The sequence below is a fragment of the Acinonyx jubatus genome, chromosome C1 (assembly GCF_027475565.1).
Source record: "Acinonyx jubatus isolate Ajub_Pintada_27869175 chromosome C1, VMU_Ajub_asm_v1.0, whole genome shotgun sequence".
Taxonomy (NCBI): domain Eukaryota; kingdom Metazoa; phylum Chordata; class Mammalia; order Carnivora; family Felidae; genus Acinonyx; species Acinonyx jubatus.
Window position 1 is genome coordinate 92,324,989 of NC_069381.1, and position 20,292 is coordinate 92,345,280.

A 20,292-nucleotide genomic window follows, 5' to 3' on the forward strand; every position below is an offset into this window, starting at 1 on the left:
GAGCAGGAACTTGATTTGTTCCCCATTCTATAGCACTGCCTGAAAGTGCAGGAAGCATTTAGTTTATTGAATGATGATGAATGCATGTTTATCACAAATCTGTTTTATTGACTTATTCATTTGTTCCCCGTATTTCCCCCAAGTGAATGTAAACTCCGTGAAAACTGGGATCGTGTCCATTTTGTTCACTATTATATCTCCTAACGTTTGGAACAGAGCTATAGCAGTGACAAGTGCAAAGCTATGTTAAAGAAGGGCAGGGGCAACCAAACTGACCGAGGGAGCTACGGGAGTACTCACAGATAAAACTGCAGCTAAACCGGGACTGAAAGAGGTGAGAACCAAAAAGACTGGAGAGAGAGAAGAGTCGCGGCAGAGGCAATCTCGCGAGATGTTGGGCAGCCAAGATGGCTTCCACTACTTGCCGCCACACTTAATATGGCGATCGGGGAAGGTTCCTCGGGGAAATCACGCGAGAGTTGTAGCACGCCTACAGTCCGTGAATTGAGCCGGGGGTGTGGAGCAGCCAAGATGGAGCCGGCAGCCGGCGGCCCCGGCCCGCTGATCGTGAACAACAAACAGCCCCAGCCGCCACCACCTCCGCCACCGGCAACCGCGCAGCCTCCACCCGGAGCCCCGCGGGCCGGCGGAGGCCTCCTGCCCGGGGGCAAATCCCGGGAGTTCAACCGCAACCAGCGCAAAGACTCGGAGGTCAGGAGCTTCGGGGGGCGAGGACGGCACCGGGCGGGCGGTTGCGAGGGGCCCGGGGCTGCTTTCGGGTTCCAGCTGGGCTTCCCAGAGGGTTGGACATGGCCCGGCGGAGGAGTTGTCATTTTACAGAGAAAGGAGTAGGAAGCAAGGCTGGCACCCCCGGAGCCGGGGGCGTGAAGCCGGGGTCCCATCCCCGAGCTCCGCCGCTCGGGAGAACCTCCCGAAGCCGGCGAGTGCTCGTTTGTTCCTCTGGGGCGGGGGCTGAGGGTGCGGCCTCGGGGCCCCAGCCCCTGGGGAAGCAGCTCCCGGTCCCAGTTTGGAGATGAGGAGTCAGTGGTCTGCGTGCGCTCCAGGGGGCGGGCGGCTGCATCCCGACCCCTAATCATCTCTGTCCGCTGGACCTGTGGGCTTTGCAGCGCGCGGTGGGCGGCGTGTGTGGGCTGGGAAGGGAGCTCAAAACCGGACGGAGCCAATTATCACTAATGGTACTACGCGCCCGGCGTTTTCGAGTGTAGGAGGGGGTAACATTGCCTATTCACTCTGACCTTAGCTAGTACAAGTCCTGGCCTTAGTTTGACAGTGCCTGATGCGTCCGATGCTGAACTGTTAACAGTCATAAATATACATTGTAAACATGCATTAGGGCTCAGCATTCCCTCTCTTGCTAGTGGGCTGTTCCTCTGGTTCCGGAGACACCGTAGTCTGGAGCTGACTAGTCACCTCACCCGGAGTTAAAGAATTCCTCCCACTGCCTCCCATTGTAGATTTCATGAATGAAGACACACGCGTCACAGCACTTTAGGGCTTCTTAATCAGCACGTTCCCAGAGTTTTTACCGTGAGGTCTCCACCTGAGATAACTCGGGCTGGTCAGCAGTGAGGCGCTTATTAATGATGGGGAATTCCTCCTTGTCCAAGCGCAGTGCCCCAGGTCCTACCATAGGCGGAGGATACCATCTTTAGATAGGTGAAATCAGTTCCTCTCAAGCTTTTGTATTTTGTTGGCGAGTGCAAACCTCTGGTAAAACGTGTCAGAATTTGCCAAGTCCAAAATAGAGGTACTTTAAGTTTGAAGCGAATTATTTGAAAAAGCAATGAATCTGACTTTTTAGAAGCCTTTGCATTGTGGGGTGATAGAGGATTATGAAAGTGGTGGGGGTGAACCTGCCTTCATCAGAAGAGGAGTTTTAGTTTAATGTTTATTTTTGAGAGACAGAGCACGAATGGGGAAGGATCAGAGAGAGAGGGAGACACAGAATCGGAAGCAGGCTCCAGGCTCTGAGCTGTCAGCACAGAGCCTCAAGCCGGGCTCGAACTCACGAACCGCGAGATTATGACCTGAGCCCAACTCGACGCTTAACCGACAGAGCCACCCAGGCATCCCAAGAAGAGGAGTTTTAGTTTAAAACTAGCCGTGGAGGTGCCTGGGTGACTGTTGGTTGAGCAATGACTCTTGGTTTTGGCTCAGGTCATGATCCCAGGGTTGTGGGATTGAGCTCCATGTCCGACTCCATGGTGAGTGTGGAGCTTGCTTAAGATTCTCTTTCTTTCTCTCTCTCTGCCCCTCTCCCTTGCTCGCTCTCAAAAATAAAAATAAGTAAATAAAACTAGTGATAAATTTTCCTAAGTAGCCACAAATGATCAGATAAATACCCTTCGATGCATTTAAATGTCTCTTTCTACCCTTTAATTTCCATAGAGACTAAACACATGAAAGGCCAGTCAGTGAACACGTTCAGGCTGAGAGGCCTGTTTCAGTTCGTTTTCTTAGAGATCCTGGTGCTGTACTCAGCTCTTTGGGGCACAGCTGGAATCCGTGGGCTGGGAGCCTGAGCAATGCCTGGAGGACAGGGAGGTCGACACCTGATGAGCGCCCACTGTGTGCTACATAATTTTGATTCGGCCTTAAAAACTTTGAAGACTGGGGCGCCTGGGTGGCTCAGTCAGTTAAGCGTCCGACTTCGGCTCAGGTCATGATCTCGTGGTTCGTGGGTTCGAGCCCCGCGTCAGGCTCTGTGCTAACAGCTCAGAGCCTGGAGCCTGCTTTGGACTCTGTGTCTCCCTCTCTCTCTGCCCCTCCCTGACTCATGCTCTGTCTGTCTCCTTCAAAAATAAACATTAAAAAAAAACCAAAAAACACCTTGAAGATAGATTTTTGTCATTCCCATTACATAAATGAAGAAACTGAAGCTCAGTAACTTGTGAAAGTGTACCTTCTGTTGCCTCTGATGGAGTAGAGTTCTTCATTTTTTTTTTTTTTTCCAGTTTCTGTGGGTTTGTTATGTCACTTTGTGGGTGGTCTTTGTCTTCCCAAGTAGCTTGTAATTAAGCCTGAGGGCTCTACCTGTTCATCACCTCTTCTATCTTTCGAGCACCAGGCTTCCCAGATGGTGTTTCTCCTCCTCGGTGATCACCTATCCCTGTCAGTGAAAAGATTGTCAGATTCTCTCCTGTGTGTGGGAGGGAGACCATTCTGTTAGGCTGCTACCTTCTCTGTCTGTCAGTTCTCACTGAAATTTGAGAGAAGGGCAGGAAAGCTGAGAGTGTCAATACGCATTTTGTCCTGAGCTGTTGATGGCCTACTAGCCAGAAAGAAGTGAGGCTTCCGGAATCTTAGCACCATGTGGAATGGTACATTCACTGCACAGAACACATAGAAGCTTTGTGTTCATTCATCTAATGAGAATTTATTTGACTATAAACTCGTCATTCATGCCCTCATTCAGGCCGGGTAGTGTGCTGGGCATTGTGGAGTCATTGGTGAGCAGACTGGTGGACAGAGTTCTCACTCTCAGGGAACTTGCACTCTCGTGGAGGGGCAGACACAAAACAAATACACGTGCCGGTATATAATGGTCAGTTGTAAGCACTCTAAGGAAAAGTGGAAGGTGCTGTGCAAGGTCTTAATTGGGAGGCCTAAGCTAGCCCAGGAGGCGAAATGTGATAAAACCTCAAAGGAGTGGAGGCGGTGGTGTCTTGTAACCCAGCAGTGTCTCTGGACGCATATGTGTTTCTTCCTTTGGAAAATACTCACAATGGTCTTTTGCGTTACTCTCTCTCCTTTTCTGAAAAGGGCTACTCTGAGTCTCCAGATCTCGAGTTTGAATATGCTGACACGGACAAGTGGGCTGCAGAGCTCTCAGGTAAAGCATAGACCTTCATGTTATTTGGGGGTGTTTTTTCCCATATTGGTCTTTAATACAATTAAGAATGAATGTCATTTTGGAGTTCATTTCCCCCCCTGGCTAGCCTAGTAATGAGATAGATAGATAGATAGATAGATAGATAAAACATGTTAATTATGGGATTCAAGCCTTGTATAGCTCATAACTTTGGCTTTCCCCTTACTTTGGCAAAGCACCTCTGTGCGGTCAGGTCGGTTGACCATGGCCCAATCACAGATGGTCATGCTCCTCGGCCATCCGCTGCCTGCCTGGCGGTGGTGTCTCCTAGGGCGGCAGGTCGTGGGGCATGCCGACAAGCGTGCCTGCATCTGTGCACATCTGTCGCTGCCGCTCATGTGTAACGTGAGCTAGCCTGAGCTGCTCCATAGTAGCCACTGGAGAGACACGTGTCCATGGTGGCAGTCAGCCTGTGGCGTGGCAGGATCGATGTGCACTGGACTGGAAATGCCTGGATTTGTCCGTAACTGGCACTCTGATTATCTGCTACAGGGAAAGTCAGCACTCTCTCTGTCGGGCCCGTCAGAGCACTAAGACCCCCTTAGTAACTGGACAGGCCCGGAGTCACTGTGACCGAGGGACAGAATGGGGCTTAGAAGCAAATGCCTTACGTTCTCTGCTACATATGAGGCCCCTACAGAACGTGGACATGGAGCTGATGGGGCTTTGTTCTTGACAGAGCTTTACAGCTACACGGAAGGGCCGGAATTCCTGATGAATCGAAAATGCTTTGAGGAAGACTTCCGGATCCATGGTGAGAGGATTCCCCTCACTTCTTGGTTCCTTTGACCCAGCACCATGAGGGCCGCAGGGTTTCTCTTAGTCATCTGAGTGACTGGAGTCACCCTGGACTGACCTAAGAAACCTGCTGAACCACGGTTGTTCAAAGCCACATGTGACCTTCAGGGTGGGCCTGCTGGTGCTCTGGTGGTGGCTTTTCAGAGTGTGAGTATTGGGGGGAAATAACTTTTTGTGTGATTGAAATTGCACCAAAAATAGCAGTGTTTCAGTCTGAAAACTCAGATGCATAGAGCAGCAGTGTGGCCTTACGCTGCTGTAAGAGAGTAACTTATCTTTCTGAGTTTTCTGATCTTGTGGCAGGCCTGAATTCGGGAAGTTAACATTGTACCCATTCCATTGCGAGGATTTTTCTGGGCTCCCGTGTAAGTGGTCTCTTGCCCTGCAGTAACAGACAAGAAATGGACTGAGCTGGACACCAACCAGCACCGTACGCATGCCATGAGGCTCCTGGATGGCTTGGAAGTCACTGCCAGGGAGAAAAGACTCAAGGTGGCTCGAGCAATCCTCTACGTTGCCCAAGGTACCGAGTGGGCCCCCAGGCACCCCGGCACCGCCTTGTCGGATACAGGGAGGGACTCAGCTGTGCCCCATGTTCGCAGGCACCTTTGGGGAGTGTAGCTCAGAGGCAGAGGTGCAGTCCTGGATGCGCTACAACATCTTTCTGCTCCTGGAGGTGGGCACGTTCAATGCTTTGGTGGAGCTTCTGAATATGGAGATAGAGTGAGTTCTTCTGGGGAGCTTGAGTAGGGAAGGGGAGGCAGGGGATGAGGGGACAGAGCTTGCAGAACCAACTGCTTTTGAGAAGGGCGAATGGGCCACATGGGGCGGGGCAGGGGGGGCGGTCCCAGCTCCGTTCTGGTCACGTTGAACTGTGGCCTCTTGGGCAGTCGTAACACACGATAAAACGTTTTGTTCCCCAGCACTTGTCAGGGGAACTTTTCATCTTCCTTCCTGGAGGAGGGCCTGACCTCCCAATCTCTCCTGCAGCAACAGTGCCGCCTGCAGCAGTGCGGTGAGGAAGCCGGCCATCTCCCTGGCTGACAGCACAGACCTGAGGTGAGCAGGCAGCGAGCCTGGGCTCCCCGAGGATGAGATCGGAGCAGGGGCAGGAGGGCATCCTCAGGTGTCCTCGCCACGTGTGCACTCCTTCTGCACATGCTGACTCAGTGTGGGCCGTGGCGGCCCTGCTGAGGGCCCTCCCTAGGGGGGGCTCGGAGGAGACTCCTAAAGGAAACGTCGGGTGAAGCTGCTTACTAGAGCCGTGGCGAGGGGCAGCCTTCCGCCCGCGCTGCTGCCGAGACCTTGCCGGTGTGGTATTTTGTGTTTGGTGAAACACATGACGTGGTTCCTTGGGCTCCGCCTTCCGTGGGTAGCTCGACCCCCACCTCCTTTGTGGCGTTTTGTGGCCGCACGGGAAGTAATAGTGGCTGCTAAACAGTAAGATCACCTTCCCATTTCCGTGAGGCTTAGAATCTGTCTCTGTTTGGGAGTTTTCAGACTGGCTGTTTGTGGTGTTCCCCACGGTGGTTGGGGCACTGCCCGCTCGCTCCCGATTCCCGCGCCAGTGTGGTAATCCTTGCTTCTTGTTGCCTTGACCCTGCGTTGCTTCTTCTGATCCGGCAGCTACTTCCACAGCTCGTGCCCAACTCTGTGTTTTTCCTGCTCCAGGAAGCTTAGGGCAGTAAATGCTTATGGCCGTTCTTGTTCATATTAATGCTTTCAGCAACCATTTATTTATTAAGCACCTGCTTTGAGTGAGCACTTAGCTCAGTGCCAGAATACAAAGCAGGGTAAGATCTGGTTGTAACCTTAGCATTTGGGTGAGAAGGGCACACCAAGAGGGGCCCTGTGAGACTCTCAGTTCTCCCCGTGTCACAGCCGTCCGCCACCAACTAGCCTTTGTGCACGAGCTTTCCTCATGTCAGCTGGAATGTGAGGAAGCCAGGACGCCCCTTGATTCCCCATTCTTCACCATTATGACTGGCTTTTGTTCCCAGGGTACTGCTCAACATCATGTACTTGATTGTGGAGACCGTTCACCAGGAGTGTGAGGGCGATAAGGCCGAGTGGAGGACCATGCGACAGACCTTCAGGGCTGAACTGGGTAGGGCCCTGGAGATCCTGGCGTCTTGAGGCTCTGCCCGGGAGCTGAGGCTGCTGGCTGTGGGAGGGTCCTGTTCCTGCTGGTGGCCCTGATCACTTTGTGTTGCCTCTAGGTTCCCCCCTGTACAACAACGAACCATTTGCCATCATGCTGTTTGGGATGGTGACCAAATTTTGCAGCGGTCATGCCCCTCACTTCCCCATGAAGAAAGTTCTCTTACTTCTTTGGAAGACAGTGTTGGTGAGTACCCCCTTGAAGGGGAACTCAGCTGCTAGGGCTTGGGGCGGGAGAGAGACTTCACTGTATATCCTTTTAAATGTTGAATTGTATGAAAATCTGTATATAAATTAACATGTAATTAACTGCTTTGGTTTAAAACAAAATAGCACGCTTGACTCACTGCAGGCAAAGAGGACTTGGCCCTTGAGTCAAAATAGATTGTTGGCTCCCTGACTCCTGGAGTCATAAAACACCTTCCCCCCCGCCAGACATGCTGCTTCTGAACCTGGAGTCAGTAAAGTGATTGGAGGCAGAATTAGAGCTGGTGTAACTGGGTCCCCTCAGTCAGAGGTCACTTGAAGGAGGCAAGAGCAAGCCCTGGGCTAGCGCCGTCTTCCTCCGGGTGTGGTGTGGAGCCTGTTTCTGGGTAGGGAAAGAATGGCCAGCACCCTCGGCTTGGGGCCATTGTCAGCAGCCGAGCTCGCCGCCTTTCCCACCTGGACGAGAGACCTCAGCAGAGAGTGGAGCTGCCGTCAGGACTCCTCCTCCCCCTGGGGCTCACCTCCCTCTTTCCAGAGCAGGCCAACTCTGCAGAGCCAGGCTGTGAGTTTAGGATCTCTTTAGAGTGGTGTGCACATTATATTTTGGTGAGACATCCTCTTGGTTCCTCACAAAGCCTCGCTGAAGCCAGAGACAAAAGCTGAATACCACTGGGGTTTTGGCTTCTAGGGGGTTGTTGGAGTATCTAATGATGTATTCCCAATTTGAATTTGAAAGACTGGTAGGTACAGCTTTGGAAGCATGTGAGTCACAGGCTTTTCTAGAAACCTGAAAGGATAGGCTCCTGAGTTTGCTTTTTTGGCACGAAGAGTATATATCCTACGTGCAGAGCTAAACCTGTGTGTGCCGGCTCAGTCAGCCCGCATATCTCCTTCCCTTGGTCTGTTTTCTCCACTCCCACGTTGGTGTCGCTGAATTCTCGTGTGAGTGGGTTTAGTCCCTGGTTCAGAGATTGATGCAGGTCATGGTGTCACGCATGCTTTCAAGCCTGACGCGGGGCTGAGGGACCCATTTGTAGATGTGTGACCCCGGCCCTGCCCCTCGTTTGTGATGCAGTGCACACTGGGCGGCTTCGAGGAGCTACAGAGCATGAAGGCCGAGAAGCGCACCATCCTGGGCCTTCCCCCGCTGCCTGAGGACAGCATCAAGGTGATCCGCAACATGAGGGCCGCCTCCCCGCCGGCATCTGCCTCAGACCTGATTGAGCAGCAGCAGAAGCGGGGCCGTCGGGAGCACAAGGTGAGGGTGACCGGTGTCCCCGGTGACTCCTGAGGGTCTGAAGGGGCACATCGCGTGGCAGCCTGATCCCCGGGTGAGCGGGGTTGTTGGAAGTCCTCTCTGAGCAGCTAATCCAAATGAAGGCCTCCAGGCTGGGGGATGCTGTGTCTCTGAGTGGACACTCACCACATGGCACTCTTGAGGCACTGTGGCAAGAGAGGATTTGTCCTCTGGGCCCAACCTTGACTTCCTCTCTGGTTTTTCCACTGCCCTTGGCTCTGCCTTCCACCTTTGTGTGTTATGGCTTGTCTAGCCTCCTTGCCCTCTTATGGTTCCTTGCTTGGCACTTGTCCGATTCCCCTTCCCTCTGTTTTCAGGCACTGATAAAACAGGACAACTTGGATGCCTTCAACGAGCGGGATCCTTACAAGGCTGATGACTCTCGAGAAGAGGAAGAGGAGAATGATGATGACAACAGCCTGGAGGGGGAGACATTCCCCCTTGAGCGGGATGAAGTGATGCCTCCCCCACTGCAGCACCCTCAGACTGACAGGCTTACCTGCCCAAAGGGGCTTCCGTGGGCTCCCAAGGTCAGGTGAGCCTCAGACACCTGGAACACTCCTGGCTCTTGAAACCAGAGGCCTTCCACCCCTAAGCCTGCCCCAGGCCTGAGTCACCACACGAGGTCCTCTGCAGGGCCAGGCTGACCTTGGCTCTGGGATGAAGCTCTCTTAAAGTACCCTGTGTTGGCCTAGAGGCCTCAGGGTGCCGGCCTTGGACAGAGAGACCCGTGTATGGCTCTTGAATCAGTAATATGAATTAGCTCTTGGTTAGCCATACTAATGAAGGGGGAATAGGGAAAAATGAGAAGAAGGACACTTAACTGAACCCATCTCCACTCACCCTGGGGTTGTATGTGGTTTTTAACAGAAAAATTAAAGATTAAGGAAGAGCTTTAGAATCCTAGGTAAGGTGTTTGAGATATGTATGCATAAATCAGGTGGGAAGGTACCTGGATATGAGTGGTTTCTGTTTAAAAAGTCACCAACTTAAGAAATAGGTGAGTATGTGAAAGGGCAATGCAGAAGTCACTTTTTCCATCTGAAACCCCAGTTTTCAGTGATCTGTGGATGGGATTACACACAAGTCTTCAGAAAACGTGATGTGCTGCTTGTCTGAGGCAGGAGAACAGGACTCATATGAAAATATCAGAAGTGTATAGATCCAGTTGTAAAAACTTTACATATTTGAGAAATTCTTTTGACAAACTTGTTATTGGTATCTGAATGACATGTGCTTTAAGTTTGATGTGTCACCTTAATTTTACAGGTTAACTGGTTACATACACATAATACACTTTCAGGTTATTGACCCAACGTTATGAAGGACATTAAGACAGTGTGAAGATTTTCTTTTTTCTTTTTTTTACTAAAAAGAAAAACAGTGGGGGTGCCTGGGTGGCTCAATTGGTTAAGTGTCTGACTTCGGCTCAAGTCATGATCTTTTGGTTCATGGGTTCAAGCCCCGCATCGGACTCTGTGCTGACAGCTCAGAGTCTGGAGCCTGCTTCGGATTCTGTGACTCCCTCTCTCTCTCTCTCTGCCCCTCCCCTGCTCATGTTCTGTCTCTCTCTCTGAAAAATGAAAACTTAAAAAAAAAAAAAGGGGTGGGAGACCTTTTCTTCTGGCTTTGCAGTTTCTGAAGCTTCTATGTTTTATTAACCATGACACCTTGAAATAACTTTTTTATTTATTTATTTTTTAATTTTTTTTTTCAACGTTTATTTATTTTTGGGACAGAGAGAGACAGAGCATGAACGGGGGAGGGGCAGAGACAGAGGGAGACCCAGAATCGGAAACAGGCTCCAGGCTCTGAGCCATCAGCCCAGAGCCTGACGCGGGGCTCGAACTCACGGACCGCGAGATCGTGACCTGGCTGAAGTCGGACGCTTAACCGACTGCGCCACCCAGGCGCCCCTTGAAATAACTTTTAATAAAAACTTTGTTCTCTTTGGCAGAGAGAAAGACATTGAGATGTTCCTCGAGTCCAGCCGTAGCAAGTTTATTGGTTACACTCTAGGCAGGTGAGTGTGATCTGAGTTCCTTTTGAAGGAAGGTAGCAGGAGTGCACTCTCCTGGCCTCTGGTGTTTGTGGATCAAGGCGAGTTGATGTCCAGGCTCAACACAGGGCTTTCTTTATTCTGCAGTGACACGAACACAGTGGTGGGGCTGCCCAGGCCAATCCACGAAAGCATCAAGACTCTGAAACAGGTAGGTGGCATTGGGTGAGCTTTTGGCCTACTTTGGTCCCAGGTGAGTAAAGTGAGAGCAGCCTGTTGGGATAAACCTTTTGAGATGGTTGTCTGCCTGAAGGAGCCTGGGGCGGGGGAATAGGTGGACCACAGCCATACCTTTAACACAGCTCTTTGTAAGTTTTACTTATTTTAGCTGAGTTCTTGTTGGGGACTTAACTGGGCCGTTATTAAAGATATACTTGAGGGGCGCCTGGGTGGCTCAGTCGGTTAAGCGTCCAACTTCGACTCAGGTCATGATCTCGCAGTTTGTGAGTTCAACCCCGCATCAAGCTCTGTGCTGACAGCTCAGTCTGGAGCCTGCTTCGGATTCTGTGTCTCCGTCTCTCTCTGCCCCTCCCATGCTCATGCTCTGTCTCTCTCTGTCTCTCAATAATAAATAAACATTTTAAAAAAATTAAAAAAAAAAAAAAAGATATGTTTGATAGTTGGAGTTTTAAGGGGCCTGAGTTTTCCTAGCCTTAGTTCTAAAGCATTTGAGATCGAGAAGTGGGCAGATGGAGATCAAAACACCAGCTTTACTGCTGATAGAGCTACTGGAGAGTGAGCCATAAGAACATGGTAATGATATGCATCCCAATGCTTTACTTCCAGAATTAGGCAGCCAGGGCCAGGCAGGGCTGGAACTACGCTAAGCCTGGTTGAGGAGCAGAAGAGAGCCCAAGCTTTTTTTTTTCTAAAGAGAAGAGAGAAGGAGGTTGGGCTCAGAAAGTCCTATTCCTCCTCCCATACCTGCCAGTCAGCAAAGTGAGGAAAGAGTGTGTGGGAAGAAGCAGGGAGGCCAGGAGTTTTTACACACACATGTCTCTCCACATGGGAGGAGGCATCAAGAGGCATCAGGGAAGGGATGTCTTCCCTGACAATATGTCGGCGTGTGAATGTCGGTATGTTTTTGAAGTGTGTGTTTGAGATTTGTAGTACGAAGTGGGCCTTGTGCGGCTAGGCTTTTGAGTACTAGCTTCTGAGTACTTGAGTACTTGCTCCTGAGTACTCGATTCTCCCTTTAATAGTTTTTTCTTCTGTCTTTATAGCTATCTGAAAAAACCCCTTTCCCTTAGTTTGTGTCTAATGTGTGCTTTTAGACTGGTTTTAAGTATGTGCCCACTTAGAAAATATTTCAGGATTTGAGTTAGGGATCTTTGTGGTGACTTAGCCCTCTTTGAGAAGCTCGGGTTTGAGGAAAGTTGCTTGGGGTCTTTGCCAGGGTGCGGGGCTCTGGCCAGAGACTGAGAGGCGTTCCCTCTTTCTCTCCAGCACAAGTACACGTCGATTGCAGAGGTACAGGCGCAGATGGAGGAGGAGTACCTTCGCTCTCCTCTCTCAGGGGTGAGTCTGAGGCCTTCTTCAGCCACTGGACTGCCAGCAGCTCCCAGGCACTGCTGGGCCCAGACTACAGAGCTGCTCCAGGCCCCGTCTTCAAAAAACTCCCAGTCTCGCTCCCACACCAGGGCTGGCGTATGTCTAGGGTGGGGGTCAAGAGCACAGTCACCTGCCTCTGACTCCCGGCTCCACCACTCAGTAGGTGGCAACTTAGGCAAGTTACCAAATCTCTCTGTGCTTTAGTTTCCTTGCCTGTAGAATGGGAATGATGATAGTCCCTCCTCCGTAGAGCTGCAGTAAAGTTGAAGTGAGTTATTACAAGTATGGTGCCTGGCACATGTAGCACGTGTATTCTTCAAGGTTTGCCATTGTTACCGACATCATCATTTACATCAATACTTAACAGATTCTCCTCCAGCCAGCTAGCAAGCTGGCTCAGGAGAGCAGAGTCGGGACTGGGGTTTTGTATTTGTACCTGTTGTGTTACAAGGGAGAAGAGGAAGTGGAGCAGGTACCCGCGGAAACCCTTTACCAAGGCTTGCTTCCCAGCCTGCCCCAGTACATGGTGAGTGCTCCTGCTCTTGAGGTGTTGCCTCCTCTTCATGAGTGCTTTGGGTCTGGGACCCCTCCGGTGCCCATCAGTACCTGCCATGGGACTGCCCTCCCCGCTACACTGGCCTTGAGAGGATGCCCTGCTGGTGTCAGCCCCTCCTGCCGCCCACCCGAACACCTCCCAAAGGACCACTTCTCAGGCCTTCGGTCTGCTGCTCCCCAGATAGCGCTGCTGAAGATCCTGCTGGCTGCCGCCCCCACCTCGAAAGCCAAAACAGACTCAATCAACATCTTAGCAGACGTCCTGCCTGAGGAGATGCCGTGAGTAGTATTCCTGTGAATGGAGCAGGCTAGGGGCCGCCAAGTAGAGGAGCCAGGGGAAGCGGTTTCCTCTCGGTCCCACTCTTGCTTGGTTGTTTTCTTTTTTTGGCTCAACTTCTCTGTAGGTTAAGTTTAGGGTGTTCCTGACTTAGAAGAAAGAAAATGTATCTATTGGATTAAATATTTGGTTTTACTGGTTGGGGAAGTGGCTTAGTGTGGTTGGCCTGGATTCTAGTGTAGACTTTGCCGCTGAGTGAACTAGGGAAAAGTCGTTTTCTCCTCTATAAAATGAATCAGGCTGTGTTCGACATTTCCTGAAACCTTCCCTCGAAAGCTGTCTGAGCAACACACCCAGGACCTGTAGGCTTAGCTTCTGGACAGTTTACCAGCCAGCAGCTGAACCTGAGCTGTGTGTAAGATTCTTTCCTATTGGCTGGCGATTTGGCATGTGGAGTATTTGCGGATATCTCTGGCTGATAGTGAAATCCTTAGGGGTTCTTTTTCCCTGAGGCACTGACCTCATCGCTTTGATGTAAGAGTACAAAACAAGATCATTTTCTGCTTTGAGAAGGACCTGGGCTTTGATCTGACCTTCTTCCTGCGTGCCAGCTCTGAGCCCGGCTCCCTGGGGGCTTGGGGGCTGGGCCCCTTGAGTCTGACATGATAGCTGCGTGAGGGAGGAGGCAGGGATTGGCTACTACCAAAGGGAGTGTCCTAGAACACTAGGCCATCATGATGGTCCTTGGAAGAAGGGTCCCAGAGTCAAATATTAAATCTCCTCTTAGATTTACAGTGAGAAGTCCTGAATTAAGAAACCGATTTAACTCAGTGCTTCTTCCATTTATCTGACTCCAAAGCCCTTTTTTCTCCATAGTCTGAAACATCTCAGTGTGCTAGCGTTCCCCAGAATACACTTTGAGGAACCCAAGTTCATCTCATGGCAAAAGTGTAGGAAGATCTTGAAAAGGAGAAGTTCATTTTGGGAGGAAAAGCAGGGCAATAGGCTAAGAACGTGTTTGAGGCCCCCCAGGAAGCAAATTGTGCTGAGCTGGATTGCTTGTTGAGGTGGGTGGGAGGAGCCCTGGCCCTGATAGCAGAGATGACCACAGGGTGGGTGGTGAGGTGGAAGCCTTTGCCTGGGGAAGGCTCAGGAATCCCATCTCTCCTGCAAGTGCCCAAAGGGTAGCGCTGCCCATGCTGGTGGCTCACCCGGAAATTGTGTTTCCAGCACCACCGTGTTGCAGAGCATGAAGCTGGGGGTGGATGTGAACCGCCACAAAGAGGTCATTGTTAAGGCCATTTCTGCTGTCCTGCTGTTGCTGCTCAAGCATTTTAAGTTGAACCACGTCTACCAGGTACCTGCGGGGCCTTCCTTTCTGTTCACTGGGCCAGGGCCTCAGGCAGCGCTGCTCCTCCAGCGAAGAAGAACGGAGGCCTTGCCCTTCAAACCCCCTTGAGCTCTGCATGAATGTTTTAAGATCCAGTCCTCCAACTAAGGCCTTTTATCACTGGAGGGAGGAGGGTGAGGTCCTAAAGGGCATGCTAATTTTTTTCTGTTGGTTTCAGTTTGAATACATGGCCCAGCACCTGGTGTTTGCCAATTGCATCCCTTTGATCCTAAAGTTCTTCAATCAAAACATCATGTCCTACATCACCGCCAAGAACAGGTGATAAGGATGAGGGATCAGGAAGGGGTAGGGATGGCCAGAGGCCCGGCTGGCCTCTCCTGAGCTCATTCAGCACCTACAAGCCAGCACTCTGCCAGACGTCAGGACACAAAGATGGACGAGTCATGGTCTCTGCTGTGGAGAATGCCAGTGTGTCAGGTCTGAGTCCAACTAGTCTAGTGACAGGTGACTCAGTCTGTGCCTGGGTGGGAGGGTTCTCATCCTGGGCCCTCACTGTTGTGTGCTTCTTCGAGGACACTGGCCGGGCCTCCTGTTCTCTACGGAGCTCTGCCATGTTCACCATAAGGACCCATCTGCTGACTCTACCCCTGTCCCCATCGCCTGGTACCAGCTGTATTTGACAGTACACCGAAGAGTGAGCTGTGGGCCAGACGCTATCTCCTTTAGGGGCTTGGCATACATTAATTGCCTAGAGAAATCTTCTGCCCCAGCCCCAGACTCATTGCTGTTGGGAAAGCAGTCTCTCTGAACCTTACAAGATGACAGGCTGGTCTCTGGTCATAGAGGGACCGTATAAGTTCTCTTGAAACGGGGATTTCATCATCCTCTAGCTGGGGAAATGAGGGGAGTGCAGGCTAGGCGGTCCTGCTTCCACTCCCAACAAGTAAGGAGGAAGGCCGGGAGCCAGCCACGTCCCAGCTGTCTCTCCAGCCCCTAGCTTTGCTCACGGTGGTCGCCCGGCTTCTCTTTCTCCCTGCAGCATCTCTGTCCTGGATTACCCTCACTGCGTGGTACATGAGCTGCCGGAACTGACTGCTGAGAGTCTGGTGAGTCACGCTGTTCCTTTGGCGTGAGGGGGGTGTTGGAGGGCCTGCCTCCCCCGATACAGAGATACAGGGGCTCACAGATGAGGTCACCCGTTGGGTGCTGGCTTTTAAAGCACTGTAATTGCACAGAAGGGCCGGAGGAGGGACCTTGCAGAGTGGAAAGATTTGGATACAGGGAGTAGTTCATCAGGAGTGTGGTGTTCAGGGGCTGCCGACCCAGAGCTCACCTGGTCGAGTGGTTTCCCTCTCCCACACTGGATCTCTGTGGGGCACAGCTCTGAGGGAGCCTGGGTGTGGGTGCCCCAGGTGTGGAGGCTGATGGCACAGCCCCCTCAAATCATGCTCCGTGTTTCCTGCAGAAAAATTCTAGGGGACTCCCTTATCCCTGCCAAGCTCTGGGATGGAAGTACCCTGGGCTGAGGAGAGGAGAGGGCTGCTGCTATAGACGAGGAGAGAGCTGGCAGTTCCGAGAGAGGTGTGAGGGCCTTGGAAACCACTGAGCACCCTGCAGCTGTGAGAGTTACAGGCATTCCTGGCTTTTCCCTGCAGGAAGCAGGTGACAATAACCAGTTTTGCTGGAGGAACCTCTTTTCTTGCATCAATCTGCTTCGGATCTTGAACAAGCTGACAAAATGGAAGCATTCGAGGACGATGGTGAGCTAGTACAGTCAGCAGGCACGCAACTCGGAGCTCAAGGCAGAGGGCCACACTTCGTGCTGTCCCCTCCCAGGACGTCCGTGGAGCAGTCTTGCTGCTGCCCTATACCCTTCTCACTGGACTCTTCCTGTAGCCACATCCTTGCATGTTAATGGCTGATGCCTGGCCCCTTGCTGAGTTGAACTAGAAGCTAGAAGAGGCTCGGTCATGGCCTGAAATGAATCGACACTTAGAGAAGGGATTTTACTACATTCTCTTAATCTCCATCAGTAACACAACCAGGGTTCTAGGAGTTTCCCTTATCCTTGAGTCTGAGGACGCCTTTGGGGTAGGGAGGTCCATGAATCCTCGGAGATTTTACATACATGCACATAGGAACATTCACAGTGAGAGACTTCACGGCTTTCCTTAGATTTCACAATGACCTGTGATTTGGGCAGTGGGGCGTCCATGCCCGGGAAGCCATCTCAGTCTGGGGAAAACTGGGATGGTTGGTTACCCTTAACCCTAGAAGGTGGTAGTGCAGGAGTTTTTCTCTGCCCTCAGCCTGGTCCTCGTGCCCCTTCCCAGATGCTAGTGGTGTTCAAGTCGGCCCCCATCTTGAAGCGGGCCTTGAAGGTGAAACAGGCCATGATGCAGCTCTACGTGCTGAAGCTGCTCAAGGTGCAAACCAAGTATCTGGGACGGCAGTGGCGGAAGAGCAACATGAAGACCATGTCCGCCATCTACCAGAAGGTGCGGCATCGGCTGAATGACGACTGGGCGTACGGCAACGGTAAGGCTCTGGCACAAGCTGGGCCAGGCCAGGGGGGTGGGGGGGGGGGGGGGTAGGGGTGACAGCTTTCCAGAACCCCGAAGAATCTAGTTCCTGCTTTTGTGGCCTCAGGATAGGAGTTCCAGGAAGGACTTTGAGAAGCTGCCTTGACTTGGTGCCTGTGATCATCCCCCAGTCCTCTCTTCCCCTGAACTAGTTCCTTTTCCAGAAACTCTCACAAGACGCTCTCTCATCTTTTCTCTCCTCACTACAACTGCCTTAGTTCTGGCCACTGAAATTCCCACAGAGCCTGATGGCTTCCTTGCCCCCAGTTTCTTCATCGGTGCCTCAAAGTATGCCCCAGTGATCTTTTTAAATTTTTTTTTCTTTATTTTTGAGAGGCAGAGAGAGACAGAGCAAGAGTTGGGGAGGGGCAGAGAGAAACGGAGACACAGAATCCCAAGCAGGCTCCAGGCTCTGAGCTGTCAGCACAGAGCCCCATGCAGGGCCTGAACTCACAAACTGTGAGGTCATGCATGACCTGAGCTGAAGTCAGATGTTCAACTGACTGAGCCACCGAGGCGCCCCGCCCCAGTGATCTTTTTAAAAAGCACATCCTGTGGGGCTAACTCCCCGAGTGAAATCCTTTGTTAGCTTCTGATTTCCCTTAGAATTTGAGCCACACTCTTAAGGCATGTGAGGCTTGCCCAGCCTCCCTTCCCCTCCTTCATAATCTGATCCAGCTTCTCTCCAGCCCAGCCTCTGTCGCACACAGGGATCTTGGCACATTAACCACGTTGTCCCCCACTTTTCTTGCCCCTGGTAGGAAGCCTCCCTCATACGCCTCACTGTTCGGTATCTGTATGTGTCCCTCCCATCTGGGGGGCTCCCTCAGCCTCCAGGCAGAGTGGCTCTTCGCTGGCTTTCCTGAGTGTGCTGCCGCACCATGCCATTCTAGCCCACAGCCCCATGTCCAGGTGACCACATCTGTACCCCGATGCCCTGAATTTGTGTAGACCCAGCGTGGCCCCCAGTCCCTGGTCAGGGAACTGAGGGAATGAGCAAATGAGGGAATCTGCAGTTTCCTGCCATTGATCTCAGAGAGCCAGGAGAGTGTAACTTTCAGAGAAGTATGTCATTCCATGGCTCTCCCTGGCTGGGTCCCCCTAAACTGCAGTGTGGCCCCTTTCCCTGTAGATCTGGCTTTTCTCTTTTTACCTGAGTTTCCTTTGTGTCTAAGGAAAAAGCCCTGTCAGTCTTCCTGAGGATAGAGATTGGAGGTCTCTGGCTCCCAGTTGACAATCAACATTTCAGGCCAGGGCCAGCCTGGCCCCAAGCTCTAATGAACCCAGGGGGAGCTGCCATGAGGGCTTGGCCCCTGAACGTGTCTTCCTGCTTTGTCTCAGATCTTGATGCACGGCCCTGGGACTTCCAGGCAGAGGAATGCGCCCTCCGTGCCAATATCGAACGCTTCAACGCCCGGCGGTATGACCGAGCCCATAGCAACCCGGACTTCCTACCTGTGGACAACTGCCTGCAGAGTGTCCTGGGCCAGCGGGTGGACCTCCCTGAGGACTTCCAGATGAACTACGACCTCTGGTTAGAAAGGGAGGTCTTCTCCAAGCCCATTTCCTGGGAGGAGCTGCTGCAGTGAGGCTCCTGGGCAGGGGACTGACTGCAAAGGAAAGAAGGGGTGATCTGGAGGGGCCCCAGGGGCTGTCCCAGTTCATTGCCGCAGTGCTCCCACCTCCCTCCAGGTGGCAGCACAGCCCCACTGTGCCCTCCCTAGGCCCCCGCTGGGCTTGTGGGTGAGTCAGATTTGGCCCTTCATTCATTCCCAGCGTCCTGCTCAGAGCAGCGAGCTCTCTGTGTGGGATCCTATCTTCTTCACTCATCCCCACCCTCTTCTCTTGGACGTGGTCGGTTGCGGCTCATTTCTCAGTCAGCCCAAGTCTGGGAAAAGCCTAGATAGGCTGGGAAGCCATTGCATCTGAGTTGCAGGGGCCACACTGAGGCTCTTCCTGAGACACACACATCCTTGGAGTCTCAGCCGGCCGAGGAGGAGGGCTTAGCATTAGGCCAGGGTCAGAAAGTCGGAATTTTGGTTTTGCTTTGGGGGGTTTCTGATGTCACTCCAGCCTCTTGCTTTCGTCCCAAGGCAATTGCAGAGGCTCCTACAGCTGCCTCAATACTTTGGTTTTGGACAGGGTTGGGGGGTAGGAACGGAAGCTGTCCTTAATCAGAGGTGCCATTTTTCCTCTTGGCTTGCAGGGGTCTGTAAATACCTATATATAAATCTCTGTGTATTCTCTTGTGTCACGTTGGGGTTTTTAACGTGTTTGTGTATTCTGTTTACATTAAAAGGAAGCAAAAATGACCCCCATTGCCTTGTCTGCAGGAAATACCGTCCCTGAGTATCTATGAGTCTAGAAAATGGGTTTTCCTGCCAGCATTGATAGGTCACCCACTTGTTCCCTGCCAGGCTGCCTGCCTTTGCCACCTGAGGGGAAGGTACTGGGGGAGTTGGCATTTATCCAGAGTCAATCTAGGATTGTTCCAGCCCAGCTCAGGGCTCTGGGCTGCTGAGGTGATAAGTTGTCCTGTACCCCTGTGTTTGATAGAGTTGCAGTAGGAGCCCCAGGCATCTCCGGATGCTCTCCTGAGGGGGCCTCAGCCAAACCAGTTTCAGTGCTAGGGAGGGGGAGGGGCTAGGTCAGCTGCTCTGGGCCCTCGCAAGGGTAGGTGGTTGGGACTGAGAGGAAACTTCTTTGCCCAGAGCCTGGAGAAGCAGACCATCTGGAGTCAGCCTCACAGTGGGAAGGAGTGTGTCCGAGGGCCCAGGAGCCCACCTCGCTGGGGGAAGAGGCAAGGACGATCTCCGGGAGGTGTCGGTTTGCAGACCCTGGAGCCTGCACCTGGCCTTGCGATCCTGGGCACGTCTGCTTCCACCTAGTTTGATCTTGAGGCTTTGTTTCTGATGCTTATGAAAGTACTGTTTCCTTTCCAGAGTGACTTAAAAGGTCCCTTGTCTTACCTTTAGGCCATGTGTATGGGATCTTAAGTCTCTTGACTTATATAGGAAATGTACTCTGGGGAAAATCTCCCTCCCGTGGGTTCTTCTGTTCAGTGCCTGCTTGGCCTGGGTTTTGACTGAGCCTCAGTGCAGGCCCCAAGCTGGGCTTCCAAGAGAAGCCTGATGTGCCAGCGTGGTTAGGAGCAGCAGAGGGGAAGCGAGCACTGTATTTTTTCTGTAAGTCACACAGCCTCTGAGGTAGGAATTCCCTGTGACTGATCGACTTTTTGCCCCTAAGCAACTTGCACAGGACAAGGGAGTTTGACACAATTCGTGTGTGCATGATGCATTTTGTGCTGTTTCATGCCAGGACCAATAGGAAGTATGCATCGTGAGATTTTAGTTTGGGTAAGATAGATTTTCACATTCATACTCCACCAGGTAGCCTGGCTCACTGAGCCAGCTTGTCTGACAGCTTTGCTTCCTTCCCCTTTTTTGATTTCCCCATTCTCCTCTGAAGCTTCCCTTAACCAGAGTTGCCATTTTTTCCTCTTGCGTTGCAAAGGTCTATAAATGTCTATATAAAAATTTGTGCAAAAAGAACACGGGATATCA

At 52.0% G+C, this 20,292-nt stretch overlaps 1 protein-coding gene across 2 annotated transcripts; it reads left to right on the top strand.

Annotated features, from left to right (window-relative positions):
• Positions 1–489: 489 nt before the first annotated feature.
• STRIP1 (striatin interacting protein 1) lies at positions 490–19,041 on the top strand. 2 transcript variants are annotated; one of them, XM_015075476.3, is made up of 21 exons: positions 492–711; positions 3,784–3,853; positions 4,572–4,646; positions 5,079–5,213; positions 5,293–5,413; positions 5,681–5,749; positions 6,691–6,797; positions 6,910–7,037; positions 8,133–8,315; positions 8,672–8,889; positions 10,312–10,377; positions 10,501–10,564; positions 11,860–11,931; positions 12,416–12,490; positions 12,701–12,798; positions 14,027–14,153; positions 14,365–14,465; positions 15,187–15,253; positions 15,803–15,907; positions 16,481–16,685; positions 18,071–19,041. In XM_015075476.3, exons 1-21 carry the CDS (start codon positions 532–534, stop codon positions 18,316–18,318), a joined length of 2,514 nt encoding a protein of 837 aa, XP_014930962.3. In that variant the 5' UTR covers positions 492–531; the 3' UTR covers positions 18,319–19,041. The 2 variants fall into 2 exon arrangements, with proteins under 2 accessions (XP_026914189.2, XP_014930962.3); XM_027058388.2 differs by lacking the exons at positions 15,803–15,907; positions 16,481–16,685; positions 18,071–19,041 and adding an exon at positions 15,613–15,768 and having other exon boundaries at positions 490–711.
• Positions 19,042–20,292: the final 1,251 nt, after the last annotated feature.